Below are 26,147 nucleotides of genomic sequence, written 5' to 3' on the forward strand. Positions count from 1 at the left end.
TTTTAGGAAGACTAACATCAGCTATTAGGAAGGTAGACTCTTAAAAGAAAGAAGTGTCAAGTATAAAGTATGCAACCATGTACCAAAGATATTTATTTAATGATTTAAAATGTTTACAATGACTCATTTGCCATGCAAATCTAGATACTTTACAATAAATATGCAAATTTGATCATTTTCAGATTTAATATCTATACAACCATAATTAATTATTTCTACGTTCTTATTCCCATTCCAAAAGCCACACTTTTAACTGTATGCTGTAAAGACACTTATAATATCTGTTCTGTTTATTCCATATGTACAATTAACAGGTAGTCCTCAACTTACAACCACAATTGAGCCCCACCTTTATGTTAAGTGAGAAATTTGTTAAGTGAGTTTTGCCCCATTTTATCACTTTTCTTGCTACATTTATTAAGCGAATCACTGCAATTGTTAAATTAGTAACACAGTTGCTACATGAATCTTGTTCCCCCATTGACTTTGCTTGTCAGAAGGTCGCAAAAAGGGATCATATAACTCCAGGACATTGCAACTGTCATAAACACGACAATTTTTATGTTTATGTTTTATGTTTATTGGTTGTCAAGCATGCAAATGTAAATCACGTGACCATGGGGATGCTATAACGGTCATAAAGGGTGAAAAATGGTCATAAGTCACTTTTTTCAGTGCTGTTGTAACTTTGAATGGTCACTAAATGTACTGTTGTAAGTCGAGGACTATCTGTATATTACTTCTAAAAGCATCTGAAAGATAGTTTAGTATTTTGTATGGTGCATCACTTCAGGTAATAGAAGTTCTGTTAATATCCCCAAAAATTATATTCGTATTTTTTTTCAAAAATCACCCTAGTGAAAGGATATGGAGGTGAAACACATCAGGTCTGTCATCTGCAACTGTCCTGTACTACAGAAAGTCTCAACCTATGGCCACTTGCTTAACAATGAATTAACAATGGCCTCTGAAAAAGTCAGTTATAACCTAAGTTTGAACTTATAACTGTTGCCCTCCCCTCATAGTGACATGAATGCAATGTGGGCACTTGGCAACTGACTCACATTTACAACCAGTTGCAGAAGCTTACTGTCACATGATCATGATTTGTCAAGACTGCATAACTTAACTTACCTGACTCAATTTATGAACACAATAAAAATGTTTATAAAATTGGATCTGGTCATGTGATGACTTGATTTATGACCACTACAATGGAAATCCTAATCCCAGTCCCAGTTGTGATCATAAATTAAGGACTACATGTATTGGGGAATATCAGTAGAAATTCTAGGCACCCCACTCCCTGGTCAACTAACATACAAAACGTTCAACCATAGAGAACGAGGGGAAAAAGAAAAAAAAAACAATGTTAATATTTCATGTTCACCCAGAAAAAAAGTGCAACTGTTTAAGAATCACATTAAATTTAATGAATCCTTAAGGTAGCTGCACTTTTTTTAAGGCATGGGCTCAATGTAACGTCTAAAGCAGTTCTTCTAAATTATTATTTAAACAACATGTTTTAAAGTAATATTATTATGCCTTAGCAAGTGGTAGAACTTTCCTTCCACCTTTCCCAGCCATAGAACTTTCTCTTGGGAGCTACTATAGATTTTCACATAATAAGATAATTTAAGCCTGGTTATTTGTGCCTTGAGAGAAAATTCCAGGTTGATTAGTTTGATGATCTTTTTTTTCTTTTTGCTTTCTTGGCTGTCTGTGGTATTCTTAGGAGTCTTCTCCAATACCAAAATTCAAAAACATCAATATTCTTCCTTTCCTGCTTCTTCAAAGTTCAACATTTGCTTTCCAAGAGCATCTCATAGTTTCATAGTAGCTTTCATGATTCCGAAGTGTGTATGTATAGACACATCAGAGCATCTGAGTATCTTTTCCAAAGACTTCATGGTTCTCTACCAAGTCCTAGTCTGTGGCATATTTCTTAACTGTTTGTTCCTTTATTGTTAATGGTTCATCCTAAAAGGAAGGAACTATTCACCCAACCTATTTACAGAATGCTAATGATATAATGCAACTTTCCCAAACTTGGTATCCGCTGGATGTGCTAGAATTTCAACTATCAGAACTTCTAGTGAGGAATTCATCCTAAACAACAGAAGCTATCCATCACTTATACAGCTCTGTGATAACAGTCTGGCAATGATACTTTTGAGGAAGAATGTGTGGACTCTCAGATTCATGAAACCGTATCAATTGATTCCTGATTTGATTTATAAACATAGTTTCCAAATGAAAACCCCAATCCATATTACATTCATACTCAGATTCTGTAGAGATTCTCAGTCATCCAGGTCATGGTTGTTTCAAAGGTGCTTTTTCAGGAGGCAACTGTACTTACTTGTTTTTTCTTTTGAGAAGCGAAATGTCTTCAAAAGAACTCAGATTGTTAATTCATTGCACTTTTGCTTGAGCAATACAGATTTTTTTCCCACCTTAAAGCATTAGAATTGAAGTTTGGGCAGTAGCATTTTATTATATATTTTCTTTTATTCAAATAATAAATACAGTTGGTGTATTTGCTCTATTTGGTCACTAACCAAACTAATCTCTCTCTCTCTCTTTCCCCAGTGGAAAATTTACAGCATAAATTTACAGCAATACTGCTGTTTAAGGATGACAGCAATGCCAAGCCCATTCCAGTTTGTAATAGACATACTTAATGGTATGAGATCAGTATATTGCATTGACCGGAGACACAATTTTCTTAACTTAAACTTAGTACTTCCTCTATTTTTATGCTGCTCTGAACGTAGTTCCTTTTAGTTTCAACTACCGGTACTACATTGTACCTACAAACTACAAATGCCTCACCAAATTTATTATATTTAGCAATAAGGAAAACAAAACATTGAAATGGAGGATCATTTTAGATTTGTAGAGTTTTTAGTTATGGAGGCAGTCCATCCCAAGATGCTGTTGAAATCAAAGAAGTAGATGGGAAGTGGAATCCACTTCACTGTAAGAAACAAAAGCAAATAGCTCAAAATAGAGAAACCATCACTGGCTTCATTTAAAAATGAAAGAAGGGAAAAGTGGGGAAATTAATAATTTCAATTAATGTGGCAAGGGAAGCATGTAGAGAATAGCTTCTGAAGTCTGTCCAACCCTTAAAAAAAGCAACTGAAAGTAGCTCCATCTTTGATTACATGACCAAGAGACAAAGGGAGTGAGGTTTAAGAATAGAGCAGTTGTCCAACTGCATCTCCTCCAGCAATGCACTAAGAAAATTTATTCTGCCTTTTTTTCCTTGCAGCTTCTTGCCAGAACCAGCCATTTTCAAATTCAATATTTATTTTGTTGGCTTCTCCCACCATACCAAATTTGATCACATTCTGTTCTGTTTTTGGAATATTATTCTGCTGTTTGGCATATGGTCAGATAGACAGTCGTGAGCCTTTTACATAATTTGTTTCTAGTATTTCATAGAGTTTGAAGAAATAATAAAAGCAGTTAGTCTTAAGCTCAGTTAGATACAGATTGTCTTTGGAGTCCAAATCAACCATCTTATTTGTTTAGATATCATCAGATTAATATTATTCTAAAACGGGTTGACTCAACTGAAACATTTAAAATTATGTAAAAGAGGATTTTCAGTCAACAATTCTTTCCTTCAAACCAAATCAATACGCTTACCGTGTAAAGCTCATTAAGAACCCTCATTAAATCCTCATGAAGCTGGAATGCAATTTCTTTGCTCTGTAATTAAAAAGGAATTATTAGGAAAAGAAACGTAAAACTACCATTGAGCAAAAACTAGATGAAGTATTTTTTACACTAAACATATTCTTCCATTTTTTGTTCTGCCTTATGAACAGCAGAAATTTATGTCCATGTGACAGGTGTCAGAAAACAAAACACATTGCATGACTCTTGTGAAGGCAATTAAGCAATATCAATTTTACTACTCTGTGACAATTAAATCAGCCATAACATAGAAAAATAGTGTTGACAGGTTCCATTCATAACAGGGTTTTCTTTCTTCTCCCTGACATTTATTCATAGAAAGGATGTTGGTCGTACTACATATTTGCAAATTAGCCAACTGAATAATTATTGTAGCCACTCCATTGGCAACTGATTGCTTACCAGGTTTTCTCAGCTACTTTAAAGCTAGAACTCCTGTGACTCCAATGATTAAGTTTCTGCAAGAGTTAGAATGGATGTTTTACGCTAATTGTAAAGCCACTGCACTTTTACTGAAAAAAATAGGTTCTGCTTTGTTAGATCCAAACTAAAGCTATTCAGTTTAGCATTCTTTGCAAGTGAGTAGTTAATTAGAAAGCAACAAGTGAACCCAACATCCTCCACTGGCCATTCTGGTTGACAATTATGGGATCTGTAGTTCAACGTCCAGAAACCACAATTTTTTAACCCTTTTGTATGCAATTAGAACTGCCAATTTTCAAAGACATATTAATTTATTATAAATAGGCAGTTAATGTTCATGAGTTTGTTAATACGTTAAATAACTGCATTTATTTTAAAAATACAACAAGCAACCAGCTTTTAAAAAAGATTTAAAATTGTTTTAAAAGGAGTCAACAGATGATATGTTTGATAACACAGTGATATCCTGGGGAAAATCCAGAGTTTTTTGGGGGCAGGGAGAAGATTGTATATTCTTATGTTATATTTAGGGGATGCGATGGCTCAGTGGCTAAGATGCTGAGCTTGTCGATCAGCAGGTCAGTAGTTCAAATCCTAGCGCTGCGTAACAGGATGAGCTCCCGTTACTTATCCCAGCTTCTGCCAATCTAGCAGTTCGAAAGCATGTAAAAAATGCAAGTAGAAAAATAGGGACCACTTTGGTGGGAAGGTAACAGTGCTTTGTGCACCTTCAGTGTTGTGTCATGCCAGCCACATGATCATGGAGACATCTTTGGACAGCGCTGGCTCTTCGGCTTAGAAACGGAGATGAGCACCGGCCCTAGAGCTGGAAACGACTAGCACATGTGGGGGAAACTTTACCTTTACCTTATGTTAGATTTATTCTTTTACTGTTTTAATCTTTTACAATATTGGTTTGTTGTATTGTAAGCTGCCCAGAGTTGCATGGCAGTGAGATGGACAGCATATAAATTAAATAAGAAATAAATAAAAATAATTTTGTTCATTTTCCAAGAATTCACAATATTTTGCTTCATTTGGCAACACAAACTGTGACTAATATCAGGCCGGGGTGAAATCTAGCAGGTTCTGACAGGTTCTGGAGAACTGGTAGTAGAAATTTTGAGTAGTTCGGAGAACTGGTAGCGGAAATTTTGAGTAGTTCAGAGAACCGGCAAATGCCACTTCTGGCTGGCCCTAGAGTGGGGTGGGAATAGATTATGCAGTATCCTTCCCTTGCCACGCCCACCAAGCCACACCCACCAAGCAATACCATGCCCACCAAGCTATGCCCACAGAACCGGTAGTAAAAAAATTTGAATTTCACCACTGTATCAGGCATTAGCATACATATAGAAATCGCTTACTTTGCATTTTTGCTTATATCTGGAATCAGATTACATTGTTTTCTCATCTCTTTTGTGCTGCTAAATCTTTCTGTTTTTCTTCTGTCTGACAATACCATCTTGCTCACCACATTTCTTATATCTTTTACCCTCAACATTTCTGGGTATTTCTAACTGGCAATATTGTTTACATTCTTAAAGTCCTTAAATAGCTAAAATGTTTATTTAACTAACAAAAGTCCAATACAATGGAGAAGAATAATACAATGGTTGAATATCTAGTAAAAACAGTCATGCCATTGGAAAAAATTGACTAGTATAAATTGACTGCTTCAAATACAGATAAAAATATTTTAAGTGAATTGCTACAGTAAATGGAACTTTAAAGGGTCATAGAATTGGAAGATTTGTTTAATCTAAAAAATGAGTATTTGTTGAAATGAATAAGTAATACTTATAAATGTAACTTGGGGGCTTTACCTTGTCCAGTTGTTGGGAGTGGTAGGTGCAGGTTAAGTCCATTCAACATGCATCAAAATGGAACTTATTTCACTAACTATTGCTTGTGGACATCCAAAGGATATCTATCTTTCTTTCTTTCTTTCTTTCTTTCTTTCTTTCTTTCTTTCTTTCTTTCTTTCTTTCTTTCTTTCCTTTTTCTCTTTCTTTCTCTTTCTTCTTCTTCTCCTCCTCCTCCCCCTCCTTATCCTTTTTTTTTTTTTTTTTTTTGCAAATTTTCCCTAATTTTCAAGGAAAAAATTCTTGGACCCAGGAGCTTCAAACACTTTTCCAATAAAAGCACAGATTTCTACACTGTACTTAAGAGTGCAATGCCATATTTATGTTTATGTCTCTCTGAAGTTCTTTCTATGGGTTCTAATAACCCAAAGGGGACAATATGGTTTTAAAAAATAAGTGACCTTTGAAATGATCTAATATCTACTTGACATTTATGCTGAAAAGCAAATGTCAGCACTTCTACTTAATTGAATCCTATAGCCACTGCGCACCTCACAGCTCTTCTAGAAGACTGAAAATTGAAGAACTGCGCCTTTCTCTGATCATAATCAGAGAGCAGAGACAGATTTAACCAAATTGTGTGTATGTGTGTTGTAAAAGAAAAAAGTTTATTACTGACACAGAATTAATAGAGCAATAAAGGTAAACATCTTAATTGAAGAAAGAAGATATTCTAATTAAATTAAATGTGGAGGGCTTACATAGCTCTTTTTCCCCCTACCAAGCAAAATTAGATTTCTTAACAGGAAAATAGGCAATATTAAGTGTATACCAAAAGCTATTAGCAAAGCGACATTTTAAATTTATTTAGAACATCTTTACTATTCCACTGAGTACAATGAAGTTTTCTCCCAAATAAATATCGAATAGAATAGAATAGAATAACAGAGTTGGAAGGGACCTTGGAGGTCTTCTAGTCCAATCCCCCACTTAGGCAGAAAACCCTACACCACTTCAGACAAATGGTTATCCAACATTTCTTAAAAACTTCCAATGTTGGAGCATTCACAACTTCTGGAGGTAAGTTGTTCCACTGATTAATTGTTCTAACTGTCAGGAAATTTCTCCTTAGTTCTAAGCTGCTTCTCTCCTGGATTAGTTTCCATCCATTGCTTCTTGTCCTACCCTCAGGTGCTTTGGAGAGTAGCTTGACTCCCTCTTCTTTGTGGCAGCCGCTGAGATATTGGAACATTGCTATTATGTCTCCCCTAGTCCTTTTTTTCATTAAACTAGACATCCCAGTTCCTGCAACCGTTCTTCATATGTTTTAGCCTCCAGTCCCCTAATCATCTTTTTTTGCTCTTCTCTGCACTCTTTCTAGAGTCTCAACATCTTTTTTACATTGTAGCGACCAAAACTGAATACAGTATTCCAAGTGTGGCCTTACCAAGGCATTATAAAGTGGTATTAACACTTCACGTGATCTTGATTCTATCTCTCTGTTTATGCAGCCTAGAATTGTGTTGGCTTTTTTGGCAGCTGCTGCACACTGCTGGCTCATATTGAAATGGTTGTCCATTAGGTTGTCCAAAATCCCTCTCACAGTTACTACTATTGAGCAAGGTACCACATATACGTACCTGCACATTTGGTTTTTGCCTAAATGTAGAAAGTTTTTTTTTCACCATTGAATTTCATTTTGTTAGATAGTGCCCAATGTTCAGTCTGTCAAGTTCCTTCTGTATCTTAAGCCTATCTTCTGGAATGTTGGCTATTCCTGCCAGCTTGTGTCATCTGAAATTTGATCCCCATCTATCCCCTCATCCAAGTCATTGATGAAGATGTTGAAGAGTACTGGGCCTAAAACAGAACCTTGGGGTACTCCACTGCATACTTCCCTCCATATAGATGCAGTTCCATTGATGTCTAAATGTTGAGTGCGGTTGGTCAGCCAGTTATGAATCCATCTGGTGGTGATGCTGTCTAACCCACATTTTTCTACTTTATCCAGTAGTAGGTTATGGTCTACTTTATAAAATGCCTTAGTGAAGTCCAAGTAAATTATAACAGTATTCCTCTGGTCCACCAATTTTGTCACTTTGTCAAAGAATGCAATAAGATTAGTCTGGCATGATCTGTTTTTGACAAACCCATGTTGGCTTTTGGTTATTACTTTGTTTGCTTCTAGGTGTTTGCTGATTTGTTGCTTGATTATCTTTTCCAGAATCTTCCCTGGAATTGTGATCAGGTTGATAGATCTGTAGTTTCCTGGATCTATTTTTTTTTCCTTTTTGAAGATGGGAACTACATCAGCTCTTTTCCAGTCCTCTGGCAGTTCCCCGGAACTCCAGGATCTTTGAAAGATATAGTTCAGTGGTTCTGAGATCTCGTCTGCCAGTTCCTTCAGAACCTCGGGGTGTAATCCACCCAGTCCTGGTGATTTGAACTTGTCTAGGGTAGACAAGTTTCACTTACCATTTAATCCCCTATTTTAACTTGTGTTCCTAATCTGCTTTTTGTGGTGTTGCTTTTGATAGGTTGGACTGTTTTTTCCCTTTATGTAAAGACAGATGCAACAAATGAGTTAAGTAGTTCTGCTTTCTCCCTATTGCTTGTCACCTTCTTGCTACTTTCTCCCAGCAATGGACCAATTGTTTCCTTGACTTTTTTATTATTTTTAACATGTAAGAAGGTTATTTTTTTGTTATTTTTTACTTTTGTCGCAAGCCTTTGTTCATTGTGAGCCTTAGCTTTCCTCACTTCATCTTTACAGGCGCGGGCTATTTGCTGATATTCTGCCTTAGTTGTTTGCCCCTCTTTCCACTTTTTATACTTGTCCTTTTTGTCTTTCAATTTATCAGAGAATTCTTTATGCAGCCATGCTGGTTTCTTTTGAGAGCTGTTATTTTTCTTCTTCATTGGTATTGTGCTAGACTGGGCTTTTATAATCTCACTTTTCAAAATTTCTCAAGCTTCTTGAATTGTTTTCCCCTTTTAGGATTCTCATCTATGGAATCCTTCCCAAGCTCTCTCTAAGTTTATTGAAATTAGATCTCTTAGAGTCCAAGACTTTGTTCTACTACTTGTGCTTGCATAATGTTGAATTCCAATATTGCCTGATCCTTGCCTCCAAGGTTCCTGTAGCTTCAACATATAGATACAATTGCCACCCAAAATGTTAATTTGTTGTTACTTTGCCCTGATGGGTATCTAAAAGTTCTTAGTAACCATCTGAAACCCCTGAGAAGGAAACACAGCCCAGGTTACATAAATTTGGATTTAATTATTTAATATCAAATCATAGTGTGGGAAACATCCTTAAATGTGATCCAACCACCTACTCAGTGCAGGATCCATTAGTGATCTTTAGGAGATGGCCATTCAGCTTTTGTCTGAGGACTTCTATTATTGGAGAACTCAACACTTCCATTTCTTTAATATTTCTGTAAAGTCAGGAAATTTCTCATACTGAACCTACATACATCTCTGTAGCTTTAATCTGGTCCTTCTCAGTATAAAAAATAAGATCACTCTGTGTTTCAACTCTACAGATATTTAAAGATTTCTACCATATGTCCCCTTAGTTATCTCTTCCATAGGCTAAGGTAAGTGGTACATAACTGAACATAAAGTACAATAGATATTTAGAGATAATTTATCTGACAGGGCAAAGGCTGCAAAACCCTGTGAAAATACTCAATGCTTATTCTTCCATGTACCTCTAAAACAGAAAGCAAAAATATCTTTAAAAATTAGATTCTGGTTAAAATATTTATGAGCATGCCATCATCTCAAAATGTTTCCTTAGCTGGAAGTGAACACAAATTATTATAAAACTTTATAGAATTTGTCAAAATTCTATAAGCTTACAGTTTATTTGCTATAATTAAAGTACAGAATTTCAGATCATCACCACATTCCTAATTTACACAAACTCAATCCCTGATGTGATTTTATAATCTCTGTTGTTTTATCCTCAAGAATTTTGTAAAGAATTTACAAAGTTCATTGCAGTTTTTTTAAGGTGGAGTTTTTAGCAAGCTTGATAATAGTTTTCTTTTTCATTAAAAATGTAACTTCTCCCAAGTATTGAAAAAATAATAGAATTATCTTGTATATTGGCTTAGATTTGATATCCATAGACCAGGGGTGTCAAACTCGATTTCATTGAGGGCCGCATCAGGATTGTGCTTGACCTTTGGGGGGCCAGGGTGGGTGTGGCCAGCTCAATGTCACTCGTATCGGGGGCGCCTGTGGTAGCCCGAGAAGTCTGCCAGCAAAAACTGGTCCCAAGCTCCGTTTTTGGATTGGAAGGCCTCCTGCAACCGTCTGCCAGCGAAAACAAGAGCTCGGGAGGGCTGTACGCAAACCTCCCAAGCTCTGTTTTCTCTGGCAGAGGCACTGCAGGCTAATCCTTTGCTGTTTCCAGGTTGGCTCCACGGGCCAGATCTAAGCATCCTGTGGGCCGGATCTAGGCCCTGGGCCTTGAGTTTGACACCCCTGCCATAGACTATCTTCCCTTTGTTGAAGATAACACAATATACTTAACCATATAGTATTTAGCTTTTCTGCACTTAAAATTGTATATTCTTGTCACTTTCAACAAAAAAGCCTCTTCTCCATATTAATAGTGAAAAATGTCATAATGAAGTCAATTACTAATTTCCTGCAGAGTATTTGGTTTCAAATTATGTCTTTTAGATAGTTCTATTTCATTGGAAATGAGAAAAACAACATTGTTATACCTTCTTGAACACTCTGGTGGAATCTTCACTTATCTGCATAAAACGCATGATGACATTGTTCAGGTAGATATCGCTCAGTGTTGCATGGTCTTTGCTTTCTCTTCTTACTTGGTTGAGTAGTAAATACCAACAATTTACTGGAGATAGCAGATTCTGGTCTTTCCTAGTAAGCATACACATGTTATATAGTTTATATCAGTTGCAGGTACCATTGTCTTTTATTTATTTTAATTAAAATATTTGCAGCCATTAAACTATATAAATATATTAACAAACCAGCATTTTCAAGGTTGTATTTATGTGTAAATTATATCTTAACATTCATTAAGCACCCTTTCAATGCTGAAAATCAGCATTCTGAAATAACAGTAAAGCCTTCCAGGGCGTATTTAAGGACAGTTGAGATTTTAAACTTTTTAAAAGGCTATAGGTTTGCAATCAGACTTAAGTTTACATTTTTAAAAATAAAGTCATAAATAAATATGTGCCATTTTAAAAGGTAACATATATTTATTTATCCTGTAAATCTGCTTTTATCAGTAGCACTCATATCTATGCAGGAAGTCAACAAACAATAGTGAATAAGGCCCTGTCCAGATGGTCTGCTTTAGTGTTTACAGTTTAGAGCTGTAGCTTGAAATGTAGGATATAATTCAAGGACAGGACATCCAATGGTCCCTTGTGGGAAGCTAGTCATAAAACTGGAAAAGCTACTCTCTAGGTGGCACAAAAAGTGAAACAGGCAGAGGCATTCTGGTTTTACACTCAGTAATGTCTGGAGGAAAAAGATGATTCCATGTTAATCTTTATAACTTTACATAATGATATAACTACTTCAACAACAATTCAAATTTTGCTGTTGTTTTATAGTTGGCACAAAGGCACTGTAAATTTTGGAGTTGGGTATCCAACAAATTTAAAACATAGAATATTGCTTCATTTCTCCACCTCTAAAATGTTTATTTCCTCCTGGAGAAAATTCATTTATGTGGTCACTAAGCATAAACAATAACACTGATAATCAATAATGGATATTACATAGTACAAAATACAGAATATTCCAAGATTTGTAAGGGAGGGAAATAGTTGAAACCACCAAATTCTCAAGTGATTGTGCACATTAAAAATCAAAATGCAAAAGGATAAATATTGCTATTTTAATAAACAATATTGAAATTAAATAAATATGCAACTCTCAAATGAAAAATATTTACAAATGAAACAAATGAATTGTATTCAGATTCATAGTATTAGTCCAATATAACCTGATCTAGTCTAGGAACAAATCACATATCTGGATAATCTGCCTAGGAAATACTGCTTTCACATACTTTGGTATCCTTGTTAGGTCTATAGTACAGTATTAATAATCAGATTATGAGACCAAAATAAGATGATTTGTTTCACACCATAATTTAGAAGTCATCCTTAGATCATAGTTCAAATTTCATGGAGAATATCTATTTTTTAAAAGGTTAGGATGTCTTTAGAAAAATTGGCTGAGTGCACGAAGCACATAAGATCAATTCTAGTCCAAGAAACCATGGTTGACTGCACAGCAATTCTGAAAATTAATTTAGCCTTCAATTGTATAAGGAATCTCAGCTTACTTGTACTGTTGATGATCTTTAGTACTTCTTGTTTTTGCCATGAATCTTTCAGCTAACTTTTCAAGACTGCGTGAATATTCCGTTTCTATTTCTGCCTTTTTACGAAAGAAGTCTTGCAAGTCTTGAAGAAGCTGCACTCTCATCTCAGTTTGCTGCTCTAGACATTTTTGTTGTTCTATTAGCTGAGCTCGAATTTCTAGATGGAAACATAGCAGTTTGGTTAGAAATTTACTAATTTATCAGCAACCTTTCTCATACACATACTTTCATGAAGTTTATATCATACAATTTAGGAATAATCAGATCATTAGCGAGAATGTACAAATGGTTCGTGGACAGGCTACATTTGATGCTTGTTAAAGGAAACATGTTAAACCTGTAATGAAAAATAATTCATTGGTTATCAATTTTGGAGAAATTAAAAGAGTTGCAGTCAAATCAAATACATTGTTTCCACATTGCATGAGATCTTGGGAAATACTGCTTTCGGTATAAATTCTCACAGTAATGTCTGGAGGAAACAGATGATTTCATGTTAATCTTCATAATTTTACATAATGATATAACTATTTCAAAAACAATTCAAATTTTGTGGTTTTATAATTGGCACAAAGATATTGTATTTGATGTAAACTTTGGGGTCGGGGTCCAACAAATTTAAAACATAGAATATCTGCTTTATTTCTCCATCTCTAAAATATACTGCTCAAAAAAATAAAGGGAACACAAGCAGAAGACATCCGAGATCTGAATGAATGAAATAGCCTTATTAAATACTTTGTTCTTTATATACAGTAGTTTATACACTGCTCAAACAACTAAAGGGAACACAAAACTACTGCAGGTAACGAACAAAGTTACATTAACACTAACACTGATAATCAACAATGAATGCTACATAGAACAGAATACAGAATATTCCAAGATTTGTAAATTTCCTGGCATGGTTATATCATTTTATAAATGATGTATCACGTTATTTTGAATGTGCTAAGCAATTATATTTCCTTGATTGTTATGAAAAGTGGAAGCTTTTTGGTAGTGCCTTGTCTAAGATCATCATAACCTTTTCATCCTGAAATCCAGGAGGCCTTCAAGTGAATTAGCTGCTGAAGCTTTCTGAATACTATTGTAAATCTGGAAATCTCTTCCTAAAGACTTAAATATCTTGTTTGCTGAATGAAGGACAGAAAAGATCTGGCCTTAACATTTAAAAATGAGGGCCAAGGAAAATATTTTTTAGAACTGATGTTGTTGGGTCAGACCTGTTCCATTACTTGCTTGTAACATCTATAGAAAATATAACAGGGTCACTGCATTATACATTTTCTCTTAGCAGATGTGTACAAAGTAATACATCACAGAATGACACAATGTGTTATGTTAAACACTGCAAAGTGAGAGGAGATTTCATGTGGTAGCAACTCCATGTCTTAAAAACATTCAGCTTCTTTCACATTTTTTTCTAAATGCAAATGAAACACACACACACACACGCAAGGACATTGTTAGTTTTAGGAATAAATGTTAAGATTCTCTTTTCCCTTCTGATCTTAAAACTTGTTCATAATCTTCCACAAGTCATCGGTATGTATATTTTAGTAGGAAATTAACAGTATAATAATATGTAATTATGTAACACATGTTGACAACAGTAGAAATTCAGAATGTTAACAAAAATTCACCAAGCTTCCAATCTGCCTTTGAAAGAAAAGAATTTAGTTTGGCGATTTGAGGACCATGAATCAGAGTACATTCATGTAGACAAGACATCAGATCCAACAGATGCAATGTTAAGTGAAGAAATCCGGCATGATGAAAAGAATACAATCCAAAGCTCTAGAGAACTCTTATAATATCAGCTATCCTCTCTCCCCAAACAATATTTTTCTATGGAGGAAGCTGACAAGTACAGATGTAAGTCACTGAATGATGAAACATCAAGTAGTTTATATTTTATTTATGACTCATTGGACTCAGAAACAAATTCATCACTGGTCAGTCTACTTTCTTTCCTAAGCATATTGCTGATTTCTAATCTAATCTTAGCTTTCAATATTGCATGTAAGCCCGCATTCCTGTGTGTTCTGAACTGTGGGTTCCAGATTTTCTTTGGCATTCTGAATTCAGTGATGTGCCCCTTCTCTCTTAGGGTATTCTGTAAAAAATCTCCTTTAACACAAACCCTTCAGGGTGTTATCTGAGTAGCAGGTTGCTCAGCAAATGCTGGAGAAATTGTTTATTACTTGAAGTGGAGCTGGTAAGAACATTCCTAAGGGAGTATCACCATCTGTCTTGAGAGAAAAACTAAACAATAATTCTTCATATCATTTTTTTTTCTTTACTTCCACATATTCCTCAGTGCAGAATTTTAACCATCCAAGGTAAAAAAACTATTCACAGACAAAATAAAAGGCTGAATTTCAGTGGTTCTTGAAATAATGAAATCATTATTAAGATTTCTTCATTTTGATTTTGATTGTTTTTTAAATTGCTGCTAGGAAAAAATAAGGAGTTTTTCTCTATATAAACCAAATACTGAAGCACTGGCTGAATATTGAATAATTTTTATAACATTTTTTCTTTCATTTGATAAACATTATAAAACAATGAAATATATGTATGAAGGCATACAGGTAGTCCTCAACTTATAATCATTCGTCTAATCTAGTTCGGAGTTACAACAGCATTGAAAAAAGTGACTTGTGACTGTGGCAGCATCCCCATGGCCACATGGTTAAAATTGGCGACTGATGCATATTTATGATGGTTGCAATGTTCCGGGATCATATGATCACCTTTTGTGACCTTCTGACCAGCGAAGTCAATGGGGAAGCCAGATTCACTTAACAACTGTGTTACTAAATTAACATCTGCAGTGATTCATTTTATAACTGTGGCAAGAAAGGTAGTGAAATGGGGCAAAACTCAAGAAATGTCCACTTAGCAACATAAATTTTGGGCTCAATTGTAGTTGTAGAACTACCTGTACGGATTAAATTCTGTCACATTCTATCACATTCAAATAAATCAACTCTATTATCTCATGGAAATGTATTAGCTGGAAAAAGAATACCAGTCAATATATTTATTTAAGGGCAAGTATTTTAATTCTAAGAGACGCTCAGTGGCTAAGATGCTGGGCTTGTCGACTGAAAGGTCAGCAGTTCAGCGGTCTGAATCCCTAATGCCACGTAATGGGGTGAGCTCCCGTTACTTGTCCCAGCTTCTGCCAACATAGCAGTTCGAAAGCACGTAAAAAATGCAAGTAGAAAAATAGGACCACCTTTGGTGGGAAGATAACAACGCTCCGTGTGCCTTTAGTGTTTAGTCATGTCGGCCACATGACCACGGAGACATCTTTGGACAGCGCTGGCTCTTCGGCTCTGAAACAGATATGAGCACGGCCCCCTAGAGTCAGGAACGACTAGCACATATGTGCAAGGGGAACCTTTACCTTTACTATTTTAATTCTATAACAGTGGTTCTCAACCTTCCTAATGCCGCGACCCTTTAATACAGTTCTTCATGTTGTGATCCCCAACCAGGGGTGGGTTCTAAATTTTTTTACTACCGGTTCTGTGGGTGTGGCTTATTTTGTGGGCATGGCTTGGAGGTCATGTGACTGGGTGGGCGTGGCTAGCTGGTCATGTGACCGGGTGGCCATGGCTATGTGTATAGGGACTACTCAGAGGGCTGAAAAAAGTCATTTCTGACAGGTCCTTGGACTTTTGACTGGTCCTCACACTTATGACCATCCTCACATTTATGCCTGTGCAGCATTCTTAACAACCATGTCACTCATTTCACAACTGCTTCTCTTCAACATGGTATAAGATAGGGCAAAAAACGTAAAATGTGAGGACAGTCGTAAATTCGAGGACTGGTCAAAAGTGCGAGGACCAGTCAAAAATAACTTTTTCAGCCCTCTGAGTAGTCCATATGCATAAAAGGATACAGCAATAGAGAGGGATGAAGGAAGGGAAGGGAAATTAGAGTAGGAGTGAGGGTAAGAGAGCGAGGAAGAGAGGAGGAGAAGGAGAAAGAAAGAGGAAGTAGGGAGAAGAAGAAGAGGGGGGGGGAAGAGAAAGTAAGAAGGAAAGAAAAGAGAGAGGTGGTAGGTTTGAGGAGAAAGATTGCTGTACAATAAAAAAGATGAAAGGGAAGAAAGCCAACCCCAAACAAATATAAAGGTATTAAGATAAAGAATGAATTGTTAAACTTTAAAGAATAAAAGAGAACAAATAGGAATAAATAGCAATAATTAGAAACACACATACAAACATACAACGTATTTTCTTTGAACAGAGTATTTGGCCGGTTCACAAATTTAAACAGTTGTAGGAGGTTAGCACCCACCCCTTTCCTAGAAGAATGAAATATTTTGGGAAATATTAAAAAGGCAGAATATTATATTTCCCTGGATGAGAAATGGAGAAGCATATTTTACAGACAAAGCAGCTCCCACCTTCCTGCCCCCCACTCTTTGTTAATGGGCCAGAGGCAGAAAGTCAATCCTTTGTCAAAGGACATTTGCAACACAATAGCAACAGAAACTAACACAATGGGCCCCATCTAGCAACCGAAACTCACCACACATGACCTGGGAAGCATGTGACCTGGGAAGCACATGTGACCATCAGCCAGCAAGGCTAGCTAAGACCCCCACCCCCAGGAGTCTGACAACCAATCAGGATACTCTTTCGGGGCCCCAAGAAATGCAAAGCCAGAGAGAGCATAAAAACCCGAGGATTTACTGTATCTGCCCCTTTTCTGTTCAGGAACTCAAGCCATGTGATCCTGTCCACCATTAAACCAAGCAGTCTCCATGTTTCCAGTGTCTTTTTCCCCACTTGGAGCAGAACCCAGAAGGATATTTCTTCCAACACAGTGTTTAGTCATTTCAATTAAATTTACAATTTCTATATTTCCTTTTTGCCATATTTATTCTTCATCTATTTTTTTTAAAAACCAATATTACCCTTCATCCTCATCTCTAATCTTAATCAAATTCAATTTTTCCCTTCTATTCTATATTATACCCCTTTACATTGTCATCTATTTTTATATCCATCCTCACATTGGTTAATTATGTAATTATGTAATACAGTTGTTTAGTACAAATTCAACATTTTAATATAAATCAGTTATATAACTATCTTTTTTGTATATTAATCAATATGAAGATGAATATTCCAATTATTTCCATGCAATCCAATTTCTTACAAATCAATTAATTATATTTACCAATAATAATAAACCAAATAATTTCCCCCATATATTCCTCCAAACCACAACTTAACCATTTCTGCTTTCAACACAATATACAATTAATAGTATCTCAATTATTACAATTCCCTAGTTAAATAGAGCTTTTTTTCTTTTGTGTTTTAAAATCTTGAACCTCTTCTTTTGCCCTAAATTTCCCATTGTTTGCAGTTTTGCACCTACCTTTTTTGGTGAGGAAAAAGAAAAAGAAATCTCTCTGCCTCATTTTGTCACGTTGTAGCAAAGACCCTTCTTTACTTTCAATTTCGCTTTTTCAGCATAGCTAGGGGGAAAAAAAATTTGCTCCAGGAATTTACTTCTTTGCAGCTAGCTCTTTGAAGCTCCGTGGCAAGAATTTAAAGTTTTTTTTCCCTCTAGCCATCAGCTGGGACTCCGGAGGCAGCAATAGATTGGGAGTGAGCGGGGTAAGCGAACGGCGACCGGGCGATCCAACAGAGGCAGAGGGTGAGGGTGAGTGAAGGCGTGGGGGGAGGCGAGAGAGGGCTTTGGTGACCCCTGTGAAATAGCCGTTCGACCCCCAAAGGGGTCGCGACCCCCAGGTTGAGAACCACTGTTCTATAAGGAATGCATTTAAAGAAAACTACTGAATATTTATCCCTTAATCTATGCTTTACATTGTTCAGAGTCAGTTGGGGCAAAGGCTGTGGATAGTGTTCTGTTATTTTCTTCAATAGATATTTTCAGGTGTGTTGGATTTTGCTTCATTTTGTTCCTGGTCAGCTTTATAACAGACTTCGTTTACTGATTGCTTCTCTCCCCCTATTTTATTTTGGCCTTAAACCATCAAATTATCAAGTAGTAAAAATTGTTTTTGTTTTTTTTTAAATTGTCAGAATGGTTATTACTTAATAGTTTTGGTAACTTGCTTTTGAATCTATGTATTATTCCTGAGATATACACCTATAATAAAGGCAGGAGATAGATACACACAAACATATATACTGTATACACACACACCTGCCTTCCACTATACATCTTTTAAGCTCTGCCCATGAATTGGAATTGAAAGTAAAAGTTAAAACCCGCTAGATCTGTTGCCTAATCAACCACCTTGTTTCTGAAGTTCTATAATATTTTTGGGGGGTTATTTTATTGCTAAAGATGAATGCAGATATTCTTCTGAATTAAGAATTAATTTTCTATCCCCACAACCAAGTCAATTCTGGCCAGGAGCTCTTCGTCCTGCTGTTTAGTCTGTAGAGAGTTCTACTCATTGGAGTAATAAGGGTGCCAAAATACTCCACGAAGTTGTAGAGATCTTTGATTCTCGTTCTTGGCCATTCGTAATCACAGCTGAGAGTCATTTGGCTGCCTATTCTCTCAGACTTTTCAATGGATGGCACTTGGCCCATCCACAATCTGGTAGGCCTGAAACATCATAGTGGAATGCTGAGTAACATTTTGAGCACCATCGTAGAGCACCACTCTATTGTGGAAACCAGCCATCTGTGCCAGCAATGAAGTGTTGGCACTACATCTGTTCATCGCAATATAACAAAGTCTGTATTTTGCTCTCTGCAGGGAGGGACCTGGAAATACAAGGAAAAGAACAGGGTCTTTTCATGCTTTAAACCTCTGTTTCTCATTTCAAAGTGTAAGCAGCTGAATAAAACACAGATGTACACTGACACCCATTCTTACTTACTTGTAAATTCTAAGTTTAAGACTGGACTTTAGGAGTTTTATTAAATATGTTTTTCACTAACATTCACATTGAAAATTAAATTGAAATGAGATGCTGCTTTAATCAGGAATAACATGGCATGGAAGAATCGACACTCTTTTGCTTCTTAACATTTCTGTTTTTGCAGCTAAATGTAAATATATTGCAAAAACTGTTTTTGCTCAGAGACAAAGTTGAACCAATCCTCAATTTGTCTGGTAAAAATACGCTTTTAGATATAATAAATTTAATAGATTTCTATATTACCCAAAATATTAAAATGACAACTATTGGAAGAAACCTTATTTTTAATTAACAGTTACCAATATAGAGAATATTTGTAGTTCAGGGTTGAAATGAGGTGTCCTTGATCCTTCTAATGTTGGTTGTTTTCTTGCACAAATTACCAAATTAGGTAACATTATGATGTTTCCTTGTTTGAGTAATGAAACATCTGTAAGAAAACAACTGACCTCAGAGAACACTAAGAACCCCTCAATTAGCAGTTATTTAGAACAGCTCTTCTAATAGTAGGCCTTCAGTTGTTCAGGCTTACAACCTGAACAACCACAATTGAGCCCAAAATTTCTGTTGCAAAGTGAGACAGTTGTGAGTTTTGCCCCATTTTACAACCTTTCTTACCACAGTTGTTAAGTGAATGACATGGTTGTTAAGTGAATCTGGCTTCCCCATTGATTCTGCTTGCTAGAAGGCCACAAAAGGTGATCACATGATCCCAGGAGACTGCAACCATCATAAATACAAGCCAGTTGACCATGGTGACGCTGCTATGGTTATAAGTGTGAAAAATGGCCATAAGTCACTTTTTTGGCACCGTTGTAACTTTGAACAGTCACTAAATAAATTATTGTTAAGTTCAGGACTACCTGTATTTATGTTTATTAAACATATTTTATTAAATGCTCTTTAGTTTGTAAGGCTGCAAACTAAATTCTCTGCATTAAAGTGACAGAGCCAAAGGCAATGAAAACAAAATGAATAAATAATGGAAGAATAAATGTGGAATAAAGCAGACTCAATGAAGGCAAACATGGAATAAAGCAGGCTCAATGACATACCAATGTCAGGAAAAATAAAATAAATAACCAGAACCTTTTTAGTGTAAACATGCAATCAAATGTTGCTTCAGTTAGTAATTACGGCTGCAATCTTACTTATGCTTCCCTGGAAATGAAGTCAAATACAATGCATTTTATTTTATTTTTATTTCATTTATTTGTCGAGTACGTATTAAATAATATATATAAATATACACATGAATTGAATACATAAAATGAATACAATTAAAGGGAACATTAAGACAGGGACTGTAGGCACGCTGGTGTTCTTATGCACGCCCCTTACAGACCTCTTAGGAATGGGGTGAGGGTAATAGTAGCCAATCTAAGTTTAAAATTTTGGGGGGTTTGGGATGAAACCACAGGGTCAAGTAGTGCATTCCAGGCATTGACCACTCAGTTGCTGAAGTCATATTTTCTGCAATCGAGTTTGGAGTGGTTCACTTTAACTTTGTATCTATTCTGTGCTTGTGTATTGTTGTGGTTGAAGCTGAAGTAGTCATTGACAGATAGGACACTGTAGATGATTTTATGAGCTATGCTTAGGTCATACCAAAGGCGGAGTAGTTCTAAATTTTCTAAGCCCAAAATTTCAAATCTGGTGGCATAAGGTATTTTGTTGCGAGCAGAGGAATGAAGGACTCTTCTTGTGAAATATTTCTGGACATGTTCAATTGTATTAATGTCCTATATGCATGCGGGTTCCAGACAGATGAGCTGTATTCAAGAATTGGTCTAGCAAATGTTTTGTATGCTCTGGTTAGTAGTGAAATATTACCAGAGAAGAAGCTATGCAAGATTAGGTTTACAGTCCTTAATACCTTTTTAGCTATGTTGTTACAGTAGGCTTTGGCACTTAGATCATTTGATATGAGTACTCCAAGGTCCTTGACAGATTGAGGGTCATCTACAAGGTCATGTCCACTCAGCTTGTATTTTGTGTTCTGGTTCTTTTTGCCAATGTGTAAGACAGAGCATTTGTTGATTGAGATTTGGAGTTGCCAATTTTTTGACCATTCCGACACAAAGTCAAGGTCTTTTTGAAGGGTAGCAGCATTGTTGGTGGTGTTAAATAGTTTTACATCATCAGTGAAGAGAACACAGTTACTTATAATATCACAAAGATCATTTATGTATAGTATGAAGAGTGTTAGTCCTAGAATGCTGTCTTGGGGAACACCATTATTAACAGGTACAGGATTTTATAAGGCGCTCCCTATTTTGACCACTTGTTGTCTGACAGAAACACAGTTATCCAATTATGGGGGGGGTTTTCCAGATATGCCATAGGATTTTAGTTTTAGAAGTAGTTTGTCATGTACCACTGAAGCAAAGGCTTTACAGAAGTCTATGTAAATTGCATCTATTGCTTTGCCCTGATTAAGATTTGTAGTCCATATGTTTTTGCAGTGTAGAAGTTGTAGATTACAGGATAATTTTTTTCTGAAACCAAATTGTTTATCAGAGAGTAGGTTGCTTGTTTCTAGGTGGAGGGTAATGGATTGGTTGATGATTGATTCCATGACTTTGCAAGTGACGCAGCATAAAGAGATTGGCCTGTAATTTTCAACTAGACTGGGGTTTCCCTTTTTGAAGATAGGGATGACTGTGGCTAGTGACCATAGGTTGCGTAGGGAGCTATTCCTGAAAGATTTTTCAAAGTTTATGCTTAGGGGTTCTGCTATAGCAGTGGAAAGTTTTTTTAAGAAGTATGCACATAGTCCATCAGGTCCAAAAGATATAGTTTTAATCTACATAGTGCCTTTTGAACATTATCTTCTGTGAAATCTATTTGTGTTAGATCATTGTAGTTATTAGTGGTACGACTAGAGAATGTTGGGCAAGAGCCATTGCTGTTTACAAAGACTGAGCCGAAGAATGTGTTAAAGAGGTTTGCTTTAAGTGCTTCATCATTGCATTTGTTACCGTTAGGTCCTTTCAGGATTGGGATGGATCTTGAGTCTTTAAGTTTGTTGTTTACAAAATTATAGAAGGTGTGGTTGGATTTCGTGCACAGGTTTTCTTCTTGTTTGATGTGGTAATTGGTGCATTCAGTCTTTATTTGGTGGCATATATTTTTGTAGCGGCTTTTAAAGTTAGCTACATAGCCAGTTTTGGTTTTTTCGCCAGAGGGATTTTTTTTTCCGGATTGGAGCAAATATGGGTAATTTGTTTTTCCTGATTTTGGTGGCGATTAGTGGTATATATAGTTTAATAACTCTATTGACTTCGAGCAAGAAAATGTTACAATGGTCTTTGGCAGTGTTACAGTCAGAGAATAGAATTTGCCAATCAAAAGATGAGAGGTCTGTGTCTATGAGATCATAGTTGGCTTTTTTGAAGTTGTAGTTGGGTATCCCATTATTATGGCGATTTTTGTAAAGGTGTATATTGTAAAGGTGTATATTGAGACAAAAGTCAATCATGCTGTGATCACTGTTGGAAAAGGGTTCTTTTACTTGTAGTCCATAAATTGAGTTTAAGCTGTTGCAGAAGATGAGGTTGAGGCAGTTGTTGAGTCTAGTGTTGCTAGTTACTAGCTGATCTAGACCTACATTAGTAACAGCATTATATAGGGTTGTATGGATGGGTTCAGTTGTACATTCGTTTATTGTCCAATTAATAAGAGGTAGGTTGAGGTCACCCAGAAAGATGAGCGGGTATGGGCAAGAGCAGGGGTGAAATCTAAAATTTTTCCCTACCGGTTCTGTGGGCTTGGCTTGGGGGGGTGTCCTATGACTGAGTGGGCATGGCCACCTCAATGTCACTCACATCCACGCCCACTCAGTCACAAGACCCCCTCCCACCAAGCCACGCCCACAGAACCCGGTAGGAAAACTTTTTAAATTTCTATTCTGCCAGTGTGTCCTTACATTTCCGCAGCTCTGCCCACCCGCCCCATTATCCGGAGTTGGACTGCTCACCTTTCTCCCCCAGCTGGCTGCCAGGGAAGGTAAGTGCCCGAAATGTACCAGAGTCGCTCACTCTCCTTCTTGAATGAGCCGCCCTGGTCCACCCGCCGGCCGTGCAAGCGCACACTGTTTATTTAATTCAGTGGCAGGTTGGATGTACACTTGCACAGCCGGCGCATGGGCCAGAGTGGCTCATTCAAGGAGAGTGAGAAACTCCGGTACCTTTTGGGCGCTTGCCTTCCCTGACAGCCAGCTGCGGGAGAAAGGTGAGCAGTAGGAGTTGGGGAATGGTGCATTCCCCAACTCCAGGGAATGGGGCGGGTGGACAGAGCCGCGTGGCGAAGGGCGAGCAGGCAGCGGCTCCATGAAAAGGCCGGCGTTGGGGAATGGTGCATTCCCCGACTCCTACTGCTCACCTTTCTCCTGTGGCTGGCTGTCAGGGAAGGCAAGCTCCCGAAAGGTACCGGAGTCGCTCACTCTCCTTCTTGAATGAGCCGCTCTGGTCCACGCATTGGCTGTGCAAGTGTACATCCAACCTGCCACTGAATTAAATAAACAGTGTGCGCTTGCACGGCCGGCGGGTGGACCAGGGCGGCTCATTCAAGAAGGAGAGTGAGCGACTCTGGTACATTTCGGGCACTTACCTTCCCTGGCAGCCAGCTGGGGGAGAAAGGTGAGCAGTAGGAGTCGGGGAATGGTGCATTCCCCGACTATGGGGAATGGGGCAGGTGGACGGAGCCTCCAGCTGCCATTGCTACTGGTTCTCCGAACCACTGGCCATCATCGCTACCTACTCACCCGAGCTGGTCCGAACTGGGAGCATTTCACCCCTGGGCAAGAGGCTATCCATGTTAATAGTGTGGTTAATTTGTTTGCATGTGTGATGTCGTAGTCGGGGGCTCTGTAACATAGTAAAAAGCAAAGTGTGGTGTTTAAGGACAGTTCACAGTTGATAGTTTCCGGAAGAGGAAGTTCATGTGCAACTTGAATATTTTTTAGGTTTAGTGACTTTTTGCAGAAGATAGCTACTCCACCACCTCTGCGGGTTTCGCGATCAGACCAGTAAACGTGATATTCTCTTACTGTGATAATGGAGTCAGGGAGGGATGAGTTTAGCCATGTTTCACAGACAAATATAATGTCAAATGTAGCAGTATTTAATAAGAGGAGTTCGGGCATTTTGTTTATGATGCTTCTTGCTTTTATTAGTTTACATTTAAGGTCAGTAGTGGTTGGCATTGAGGAAGTAAGGGGCATGCGTACCTAGTTCTGGTTGAAGGATGGTTGGGTGTTCTGGATGATGGATGGTTGGATGTTCTGGATGATAGATGGTTGGATGTTTTGGGTGATGGAGGGTTGAATGTTGGGTAATTGATTGTAGGTTTTACTTTTTGTGCAGTCAGGGCGGTAGTTGATGTATAGGTTAGATTCGCCTTGGTCTTGGAGTCTTTTGAGTTCTATGTGGAGTTCATGGGAGCGGATCTATTATCGCAAGGATAGGTCAGGCTGTGATTGAAATTTGCTGTAGTTGGAGTTGGATCTGGCAATTAGTATAGTATAAATGAACTTTTGTTTGCTGGCCTCATTTTTGCAAATGACTCTAGAGAATCGTGAGCCCACTGAGCCATCTCTGTTCTTGTATTCTGGTCAGTCTCTGGAGACTTTGATGATTTCATCAGGGGAGGTGGTTGGTGTATTATGGCTGCTAATGATGTTACAAACCTTTGCGATATCAGGTTCATATGTATCATCTAATCCAAATATAAAATAAGATAGCATTTTGATGTTTTTGTTCTCGCTCAATGGTATCTTTGATGAGTATAGAGATGTTGTTTGGTTGGTTGGCAGATATTTGTGGTTTTGGTTGTGGCTGAGGTAATGTTTGTTGAATTGGGACAGGATATTGATCTGTTGGGTTTTCATTTTTCTGTGCTATAATTTTTTTTTCAAGATATGTAAAATGTGATTCTAAACATGCCAGTATATGTGCTTCTAAACTTGTTTCAATGGAGTCTATGGTTGTTTGCTGTGTCTTTATAGTTTTTTCTATGGTATGGACTCTATCAGACATGGCAATTAGGTTGTCAAATTTTGGCAAACAAGATTGATATAGATGGAGAAATGTAGGATATGCTTGTAGGAAATTGGCTACCTGTTTGTTTATTTTCAGGCAGGTGTGGTGGGCATATTTGGTACATAAATGGCATTTCTTGAATTCATCATATTCGTTGATAGATTCATTTCATTTATAGAATGTGCTGGAGTCATTGGGGTCGTTGTTGATAGTGGTATCTTTTGTTTGTGGGTGTTTGGTGGTGGATTTTTTGGAGTTTTTGCCTGGCATAGTCAATGATCAGTCAATGTTTGACAAAATTAATTAGTCATATCAATAATAAATCAATATCTAGCAAGTAATTAATCAGTAAACAAATTAATCAATGTCAATAACTAATCAATAACACTAATTTTTCAATATGATAGTCAATTGATCAATGCTGCACTAATCACAGTAATTACAGTTATACAATAAATCAGTAATTAAAGTTACTCATCAGTTAAACTAATATATTAGCTTACTGGACAATTAATCAAGTACTATCAATCCATTACTGTCAGGTGTGCTTCCTTCAAAATCCAGGAAAGAATGAGCCAAACTCCATTATTTATAGAGTAATGTACTTTTACTGGAAAATGAAATGAACGCTACCAAGGAAAAGCTGAAACTAAAGCAATAGGCGCGAAAGTTGCATATAGAAAGCATCCCCTCCCACTGTCCATCATCAATCACCCAATCCAAAGGTCTCCCAGAGGTCAGGTGGAAGCACGTCTGGCATCGTCATCAATCAGGAACACGATGACGGTTGACCTGATAGCCATTTCAGAGATTAGGTTTCGTTTCTTCAAAATCCTCCA

General features: G+C 37.1%; 1 protein-coding gene and 1 pseudogene across 1 annotated transcript in view; both read right to left on the reverse strand.

The window, feature by feature from the left end:
- SRGAP1 (SLIT-ROBO Rho GTPase activating protein 1) overlaps positions 1 to 26,147 on the reverse strand; it is a 164,073-nt gene that overhangs the window by 53,619 nt on the left and 84,307 nt on the right. The window contains exons 2-4 of the mRNA XM_034402884.2: positions 12,292 to 12,487; positions 10,682 to 10,844; positions 3,658 to 3,720 (exon numbers count right to left, since the gene is read on the reverse strand). Coding sequence (XP_034258775.1) covers positions 3,658 to 3,720; positions 10,682 to 10,844; positions 12,292 to 12,487 — 422 coding nt within the window. The remainder of the gene's footprint in view (positions 1 to 3,657; positions 3,721 to 10,681; positions 10,845 to 12,291; positions 12,488 to 26,147) is intronic.
- On the reverse strand, positions 24,363 to 25,668 carry LOC148112839 (uncharacterized; annotated as a pseudogene).

This window comes from Pantherophis guttatus, chromosome 7 (genome assembly GCF_059756535.1).
Source record: "Pantherophis guttatus breed Tessera chromosome 7, ASM5975653v1, whole genome shotgun sequence".
NCBI classification, from domain to species: Eukaryota; Metazoa; Chordata; class Lepidosauria; order Squamata; family Colubridae; genus Pantherophis; species Pantherophis guttatus.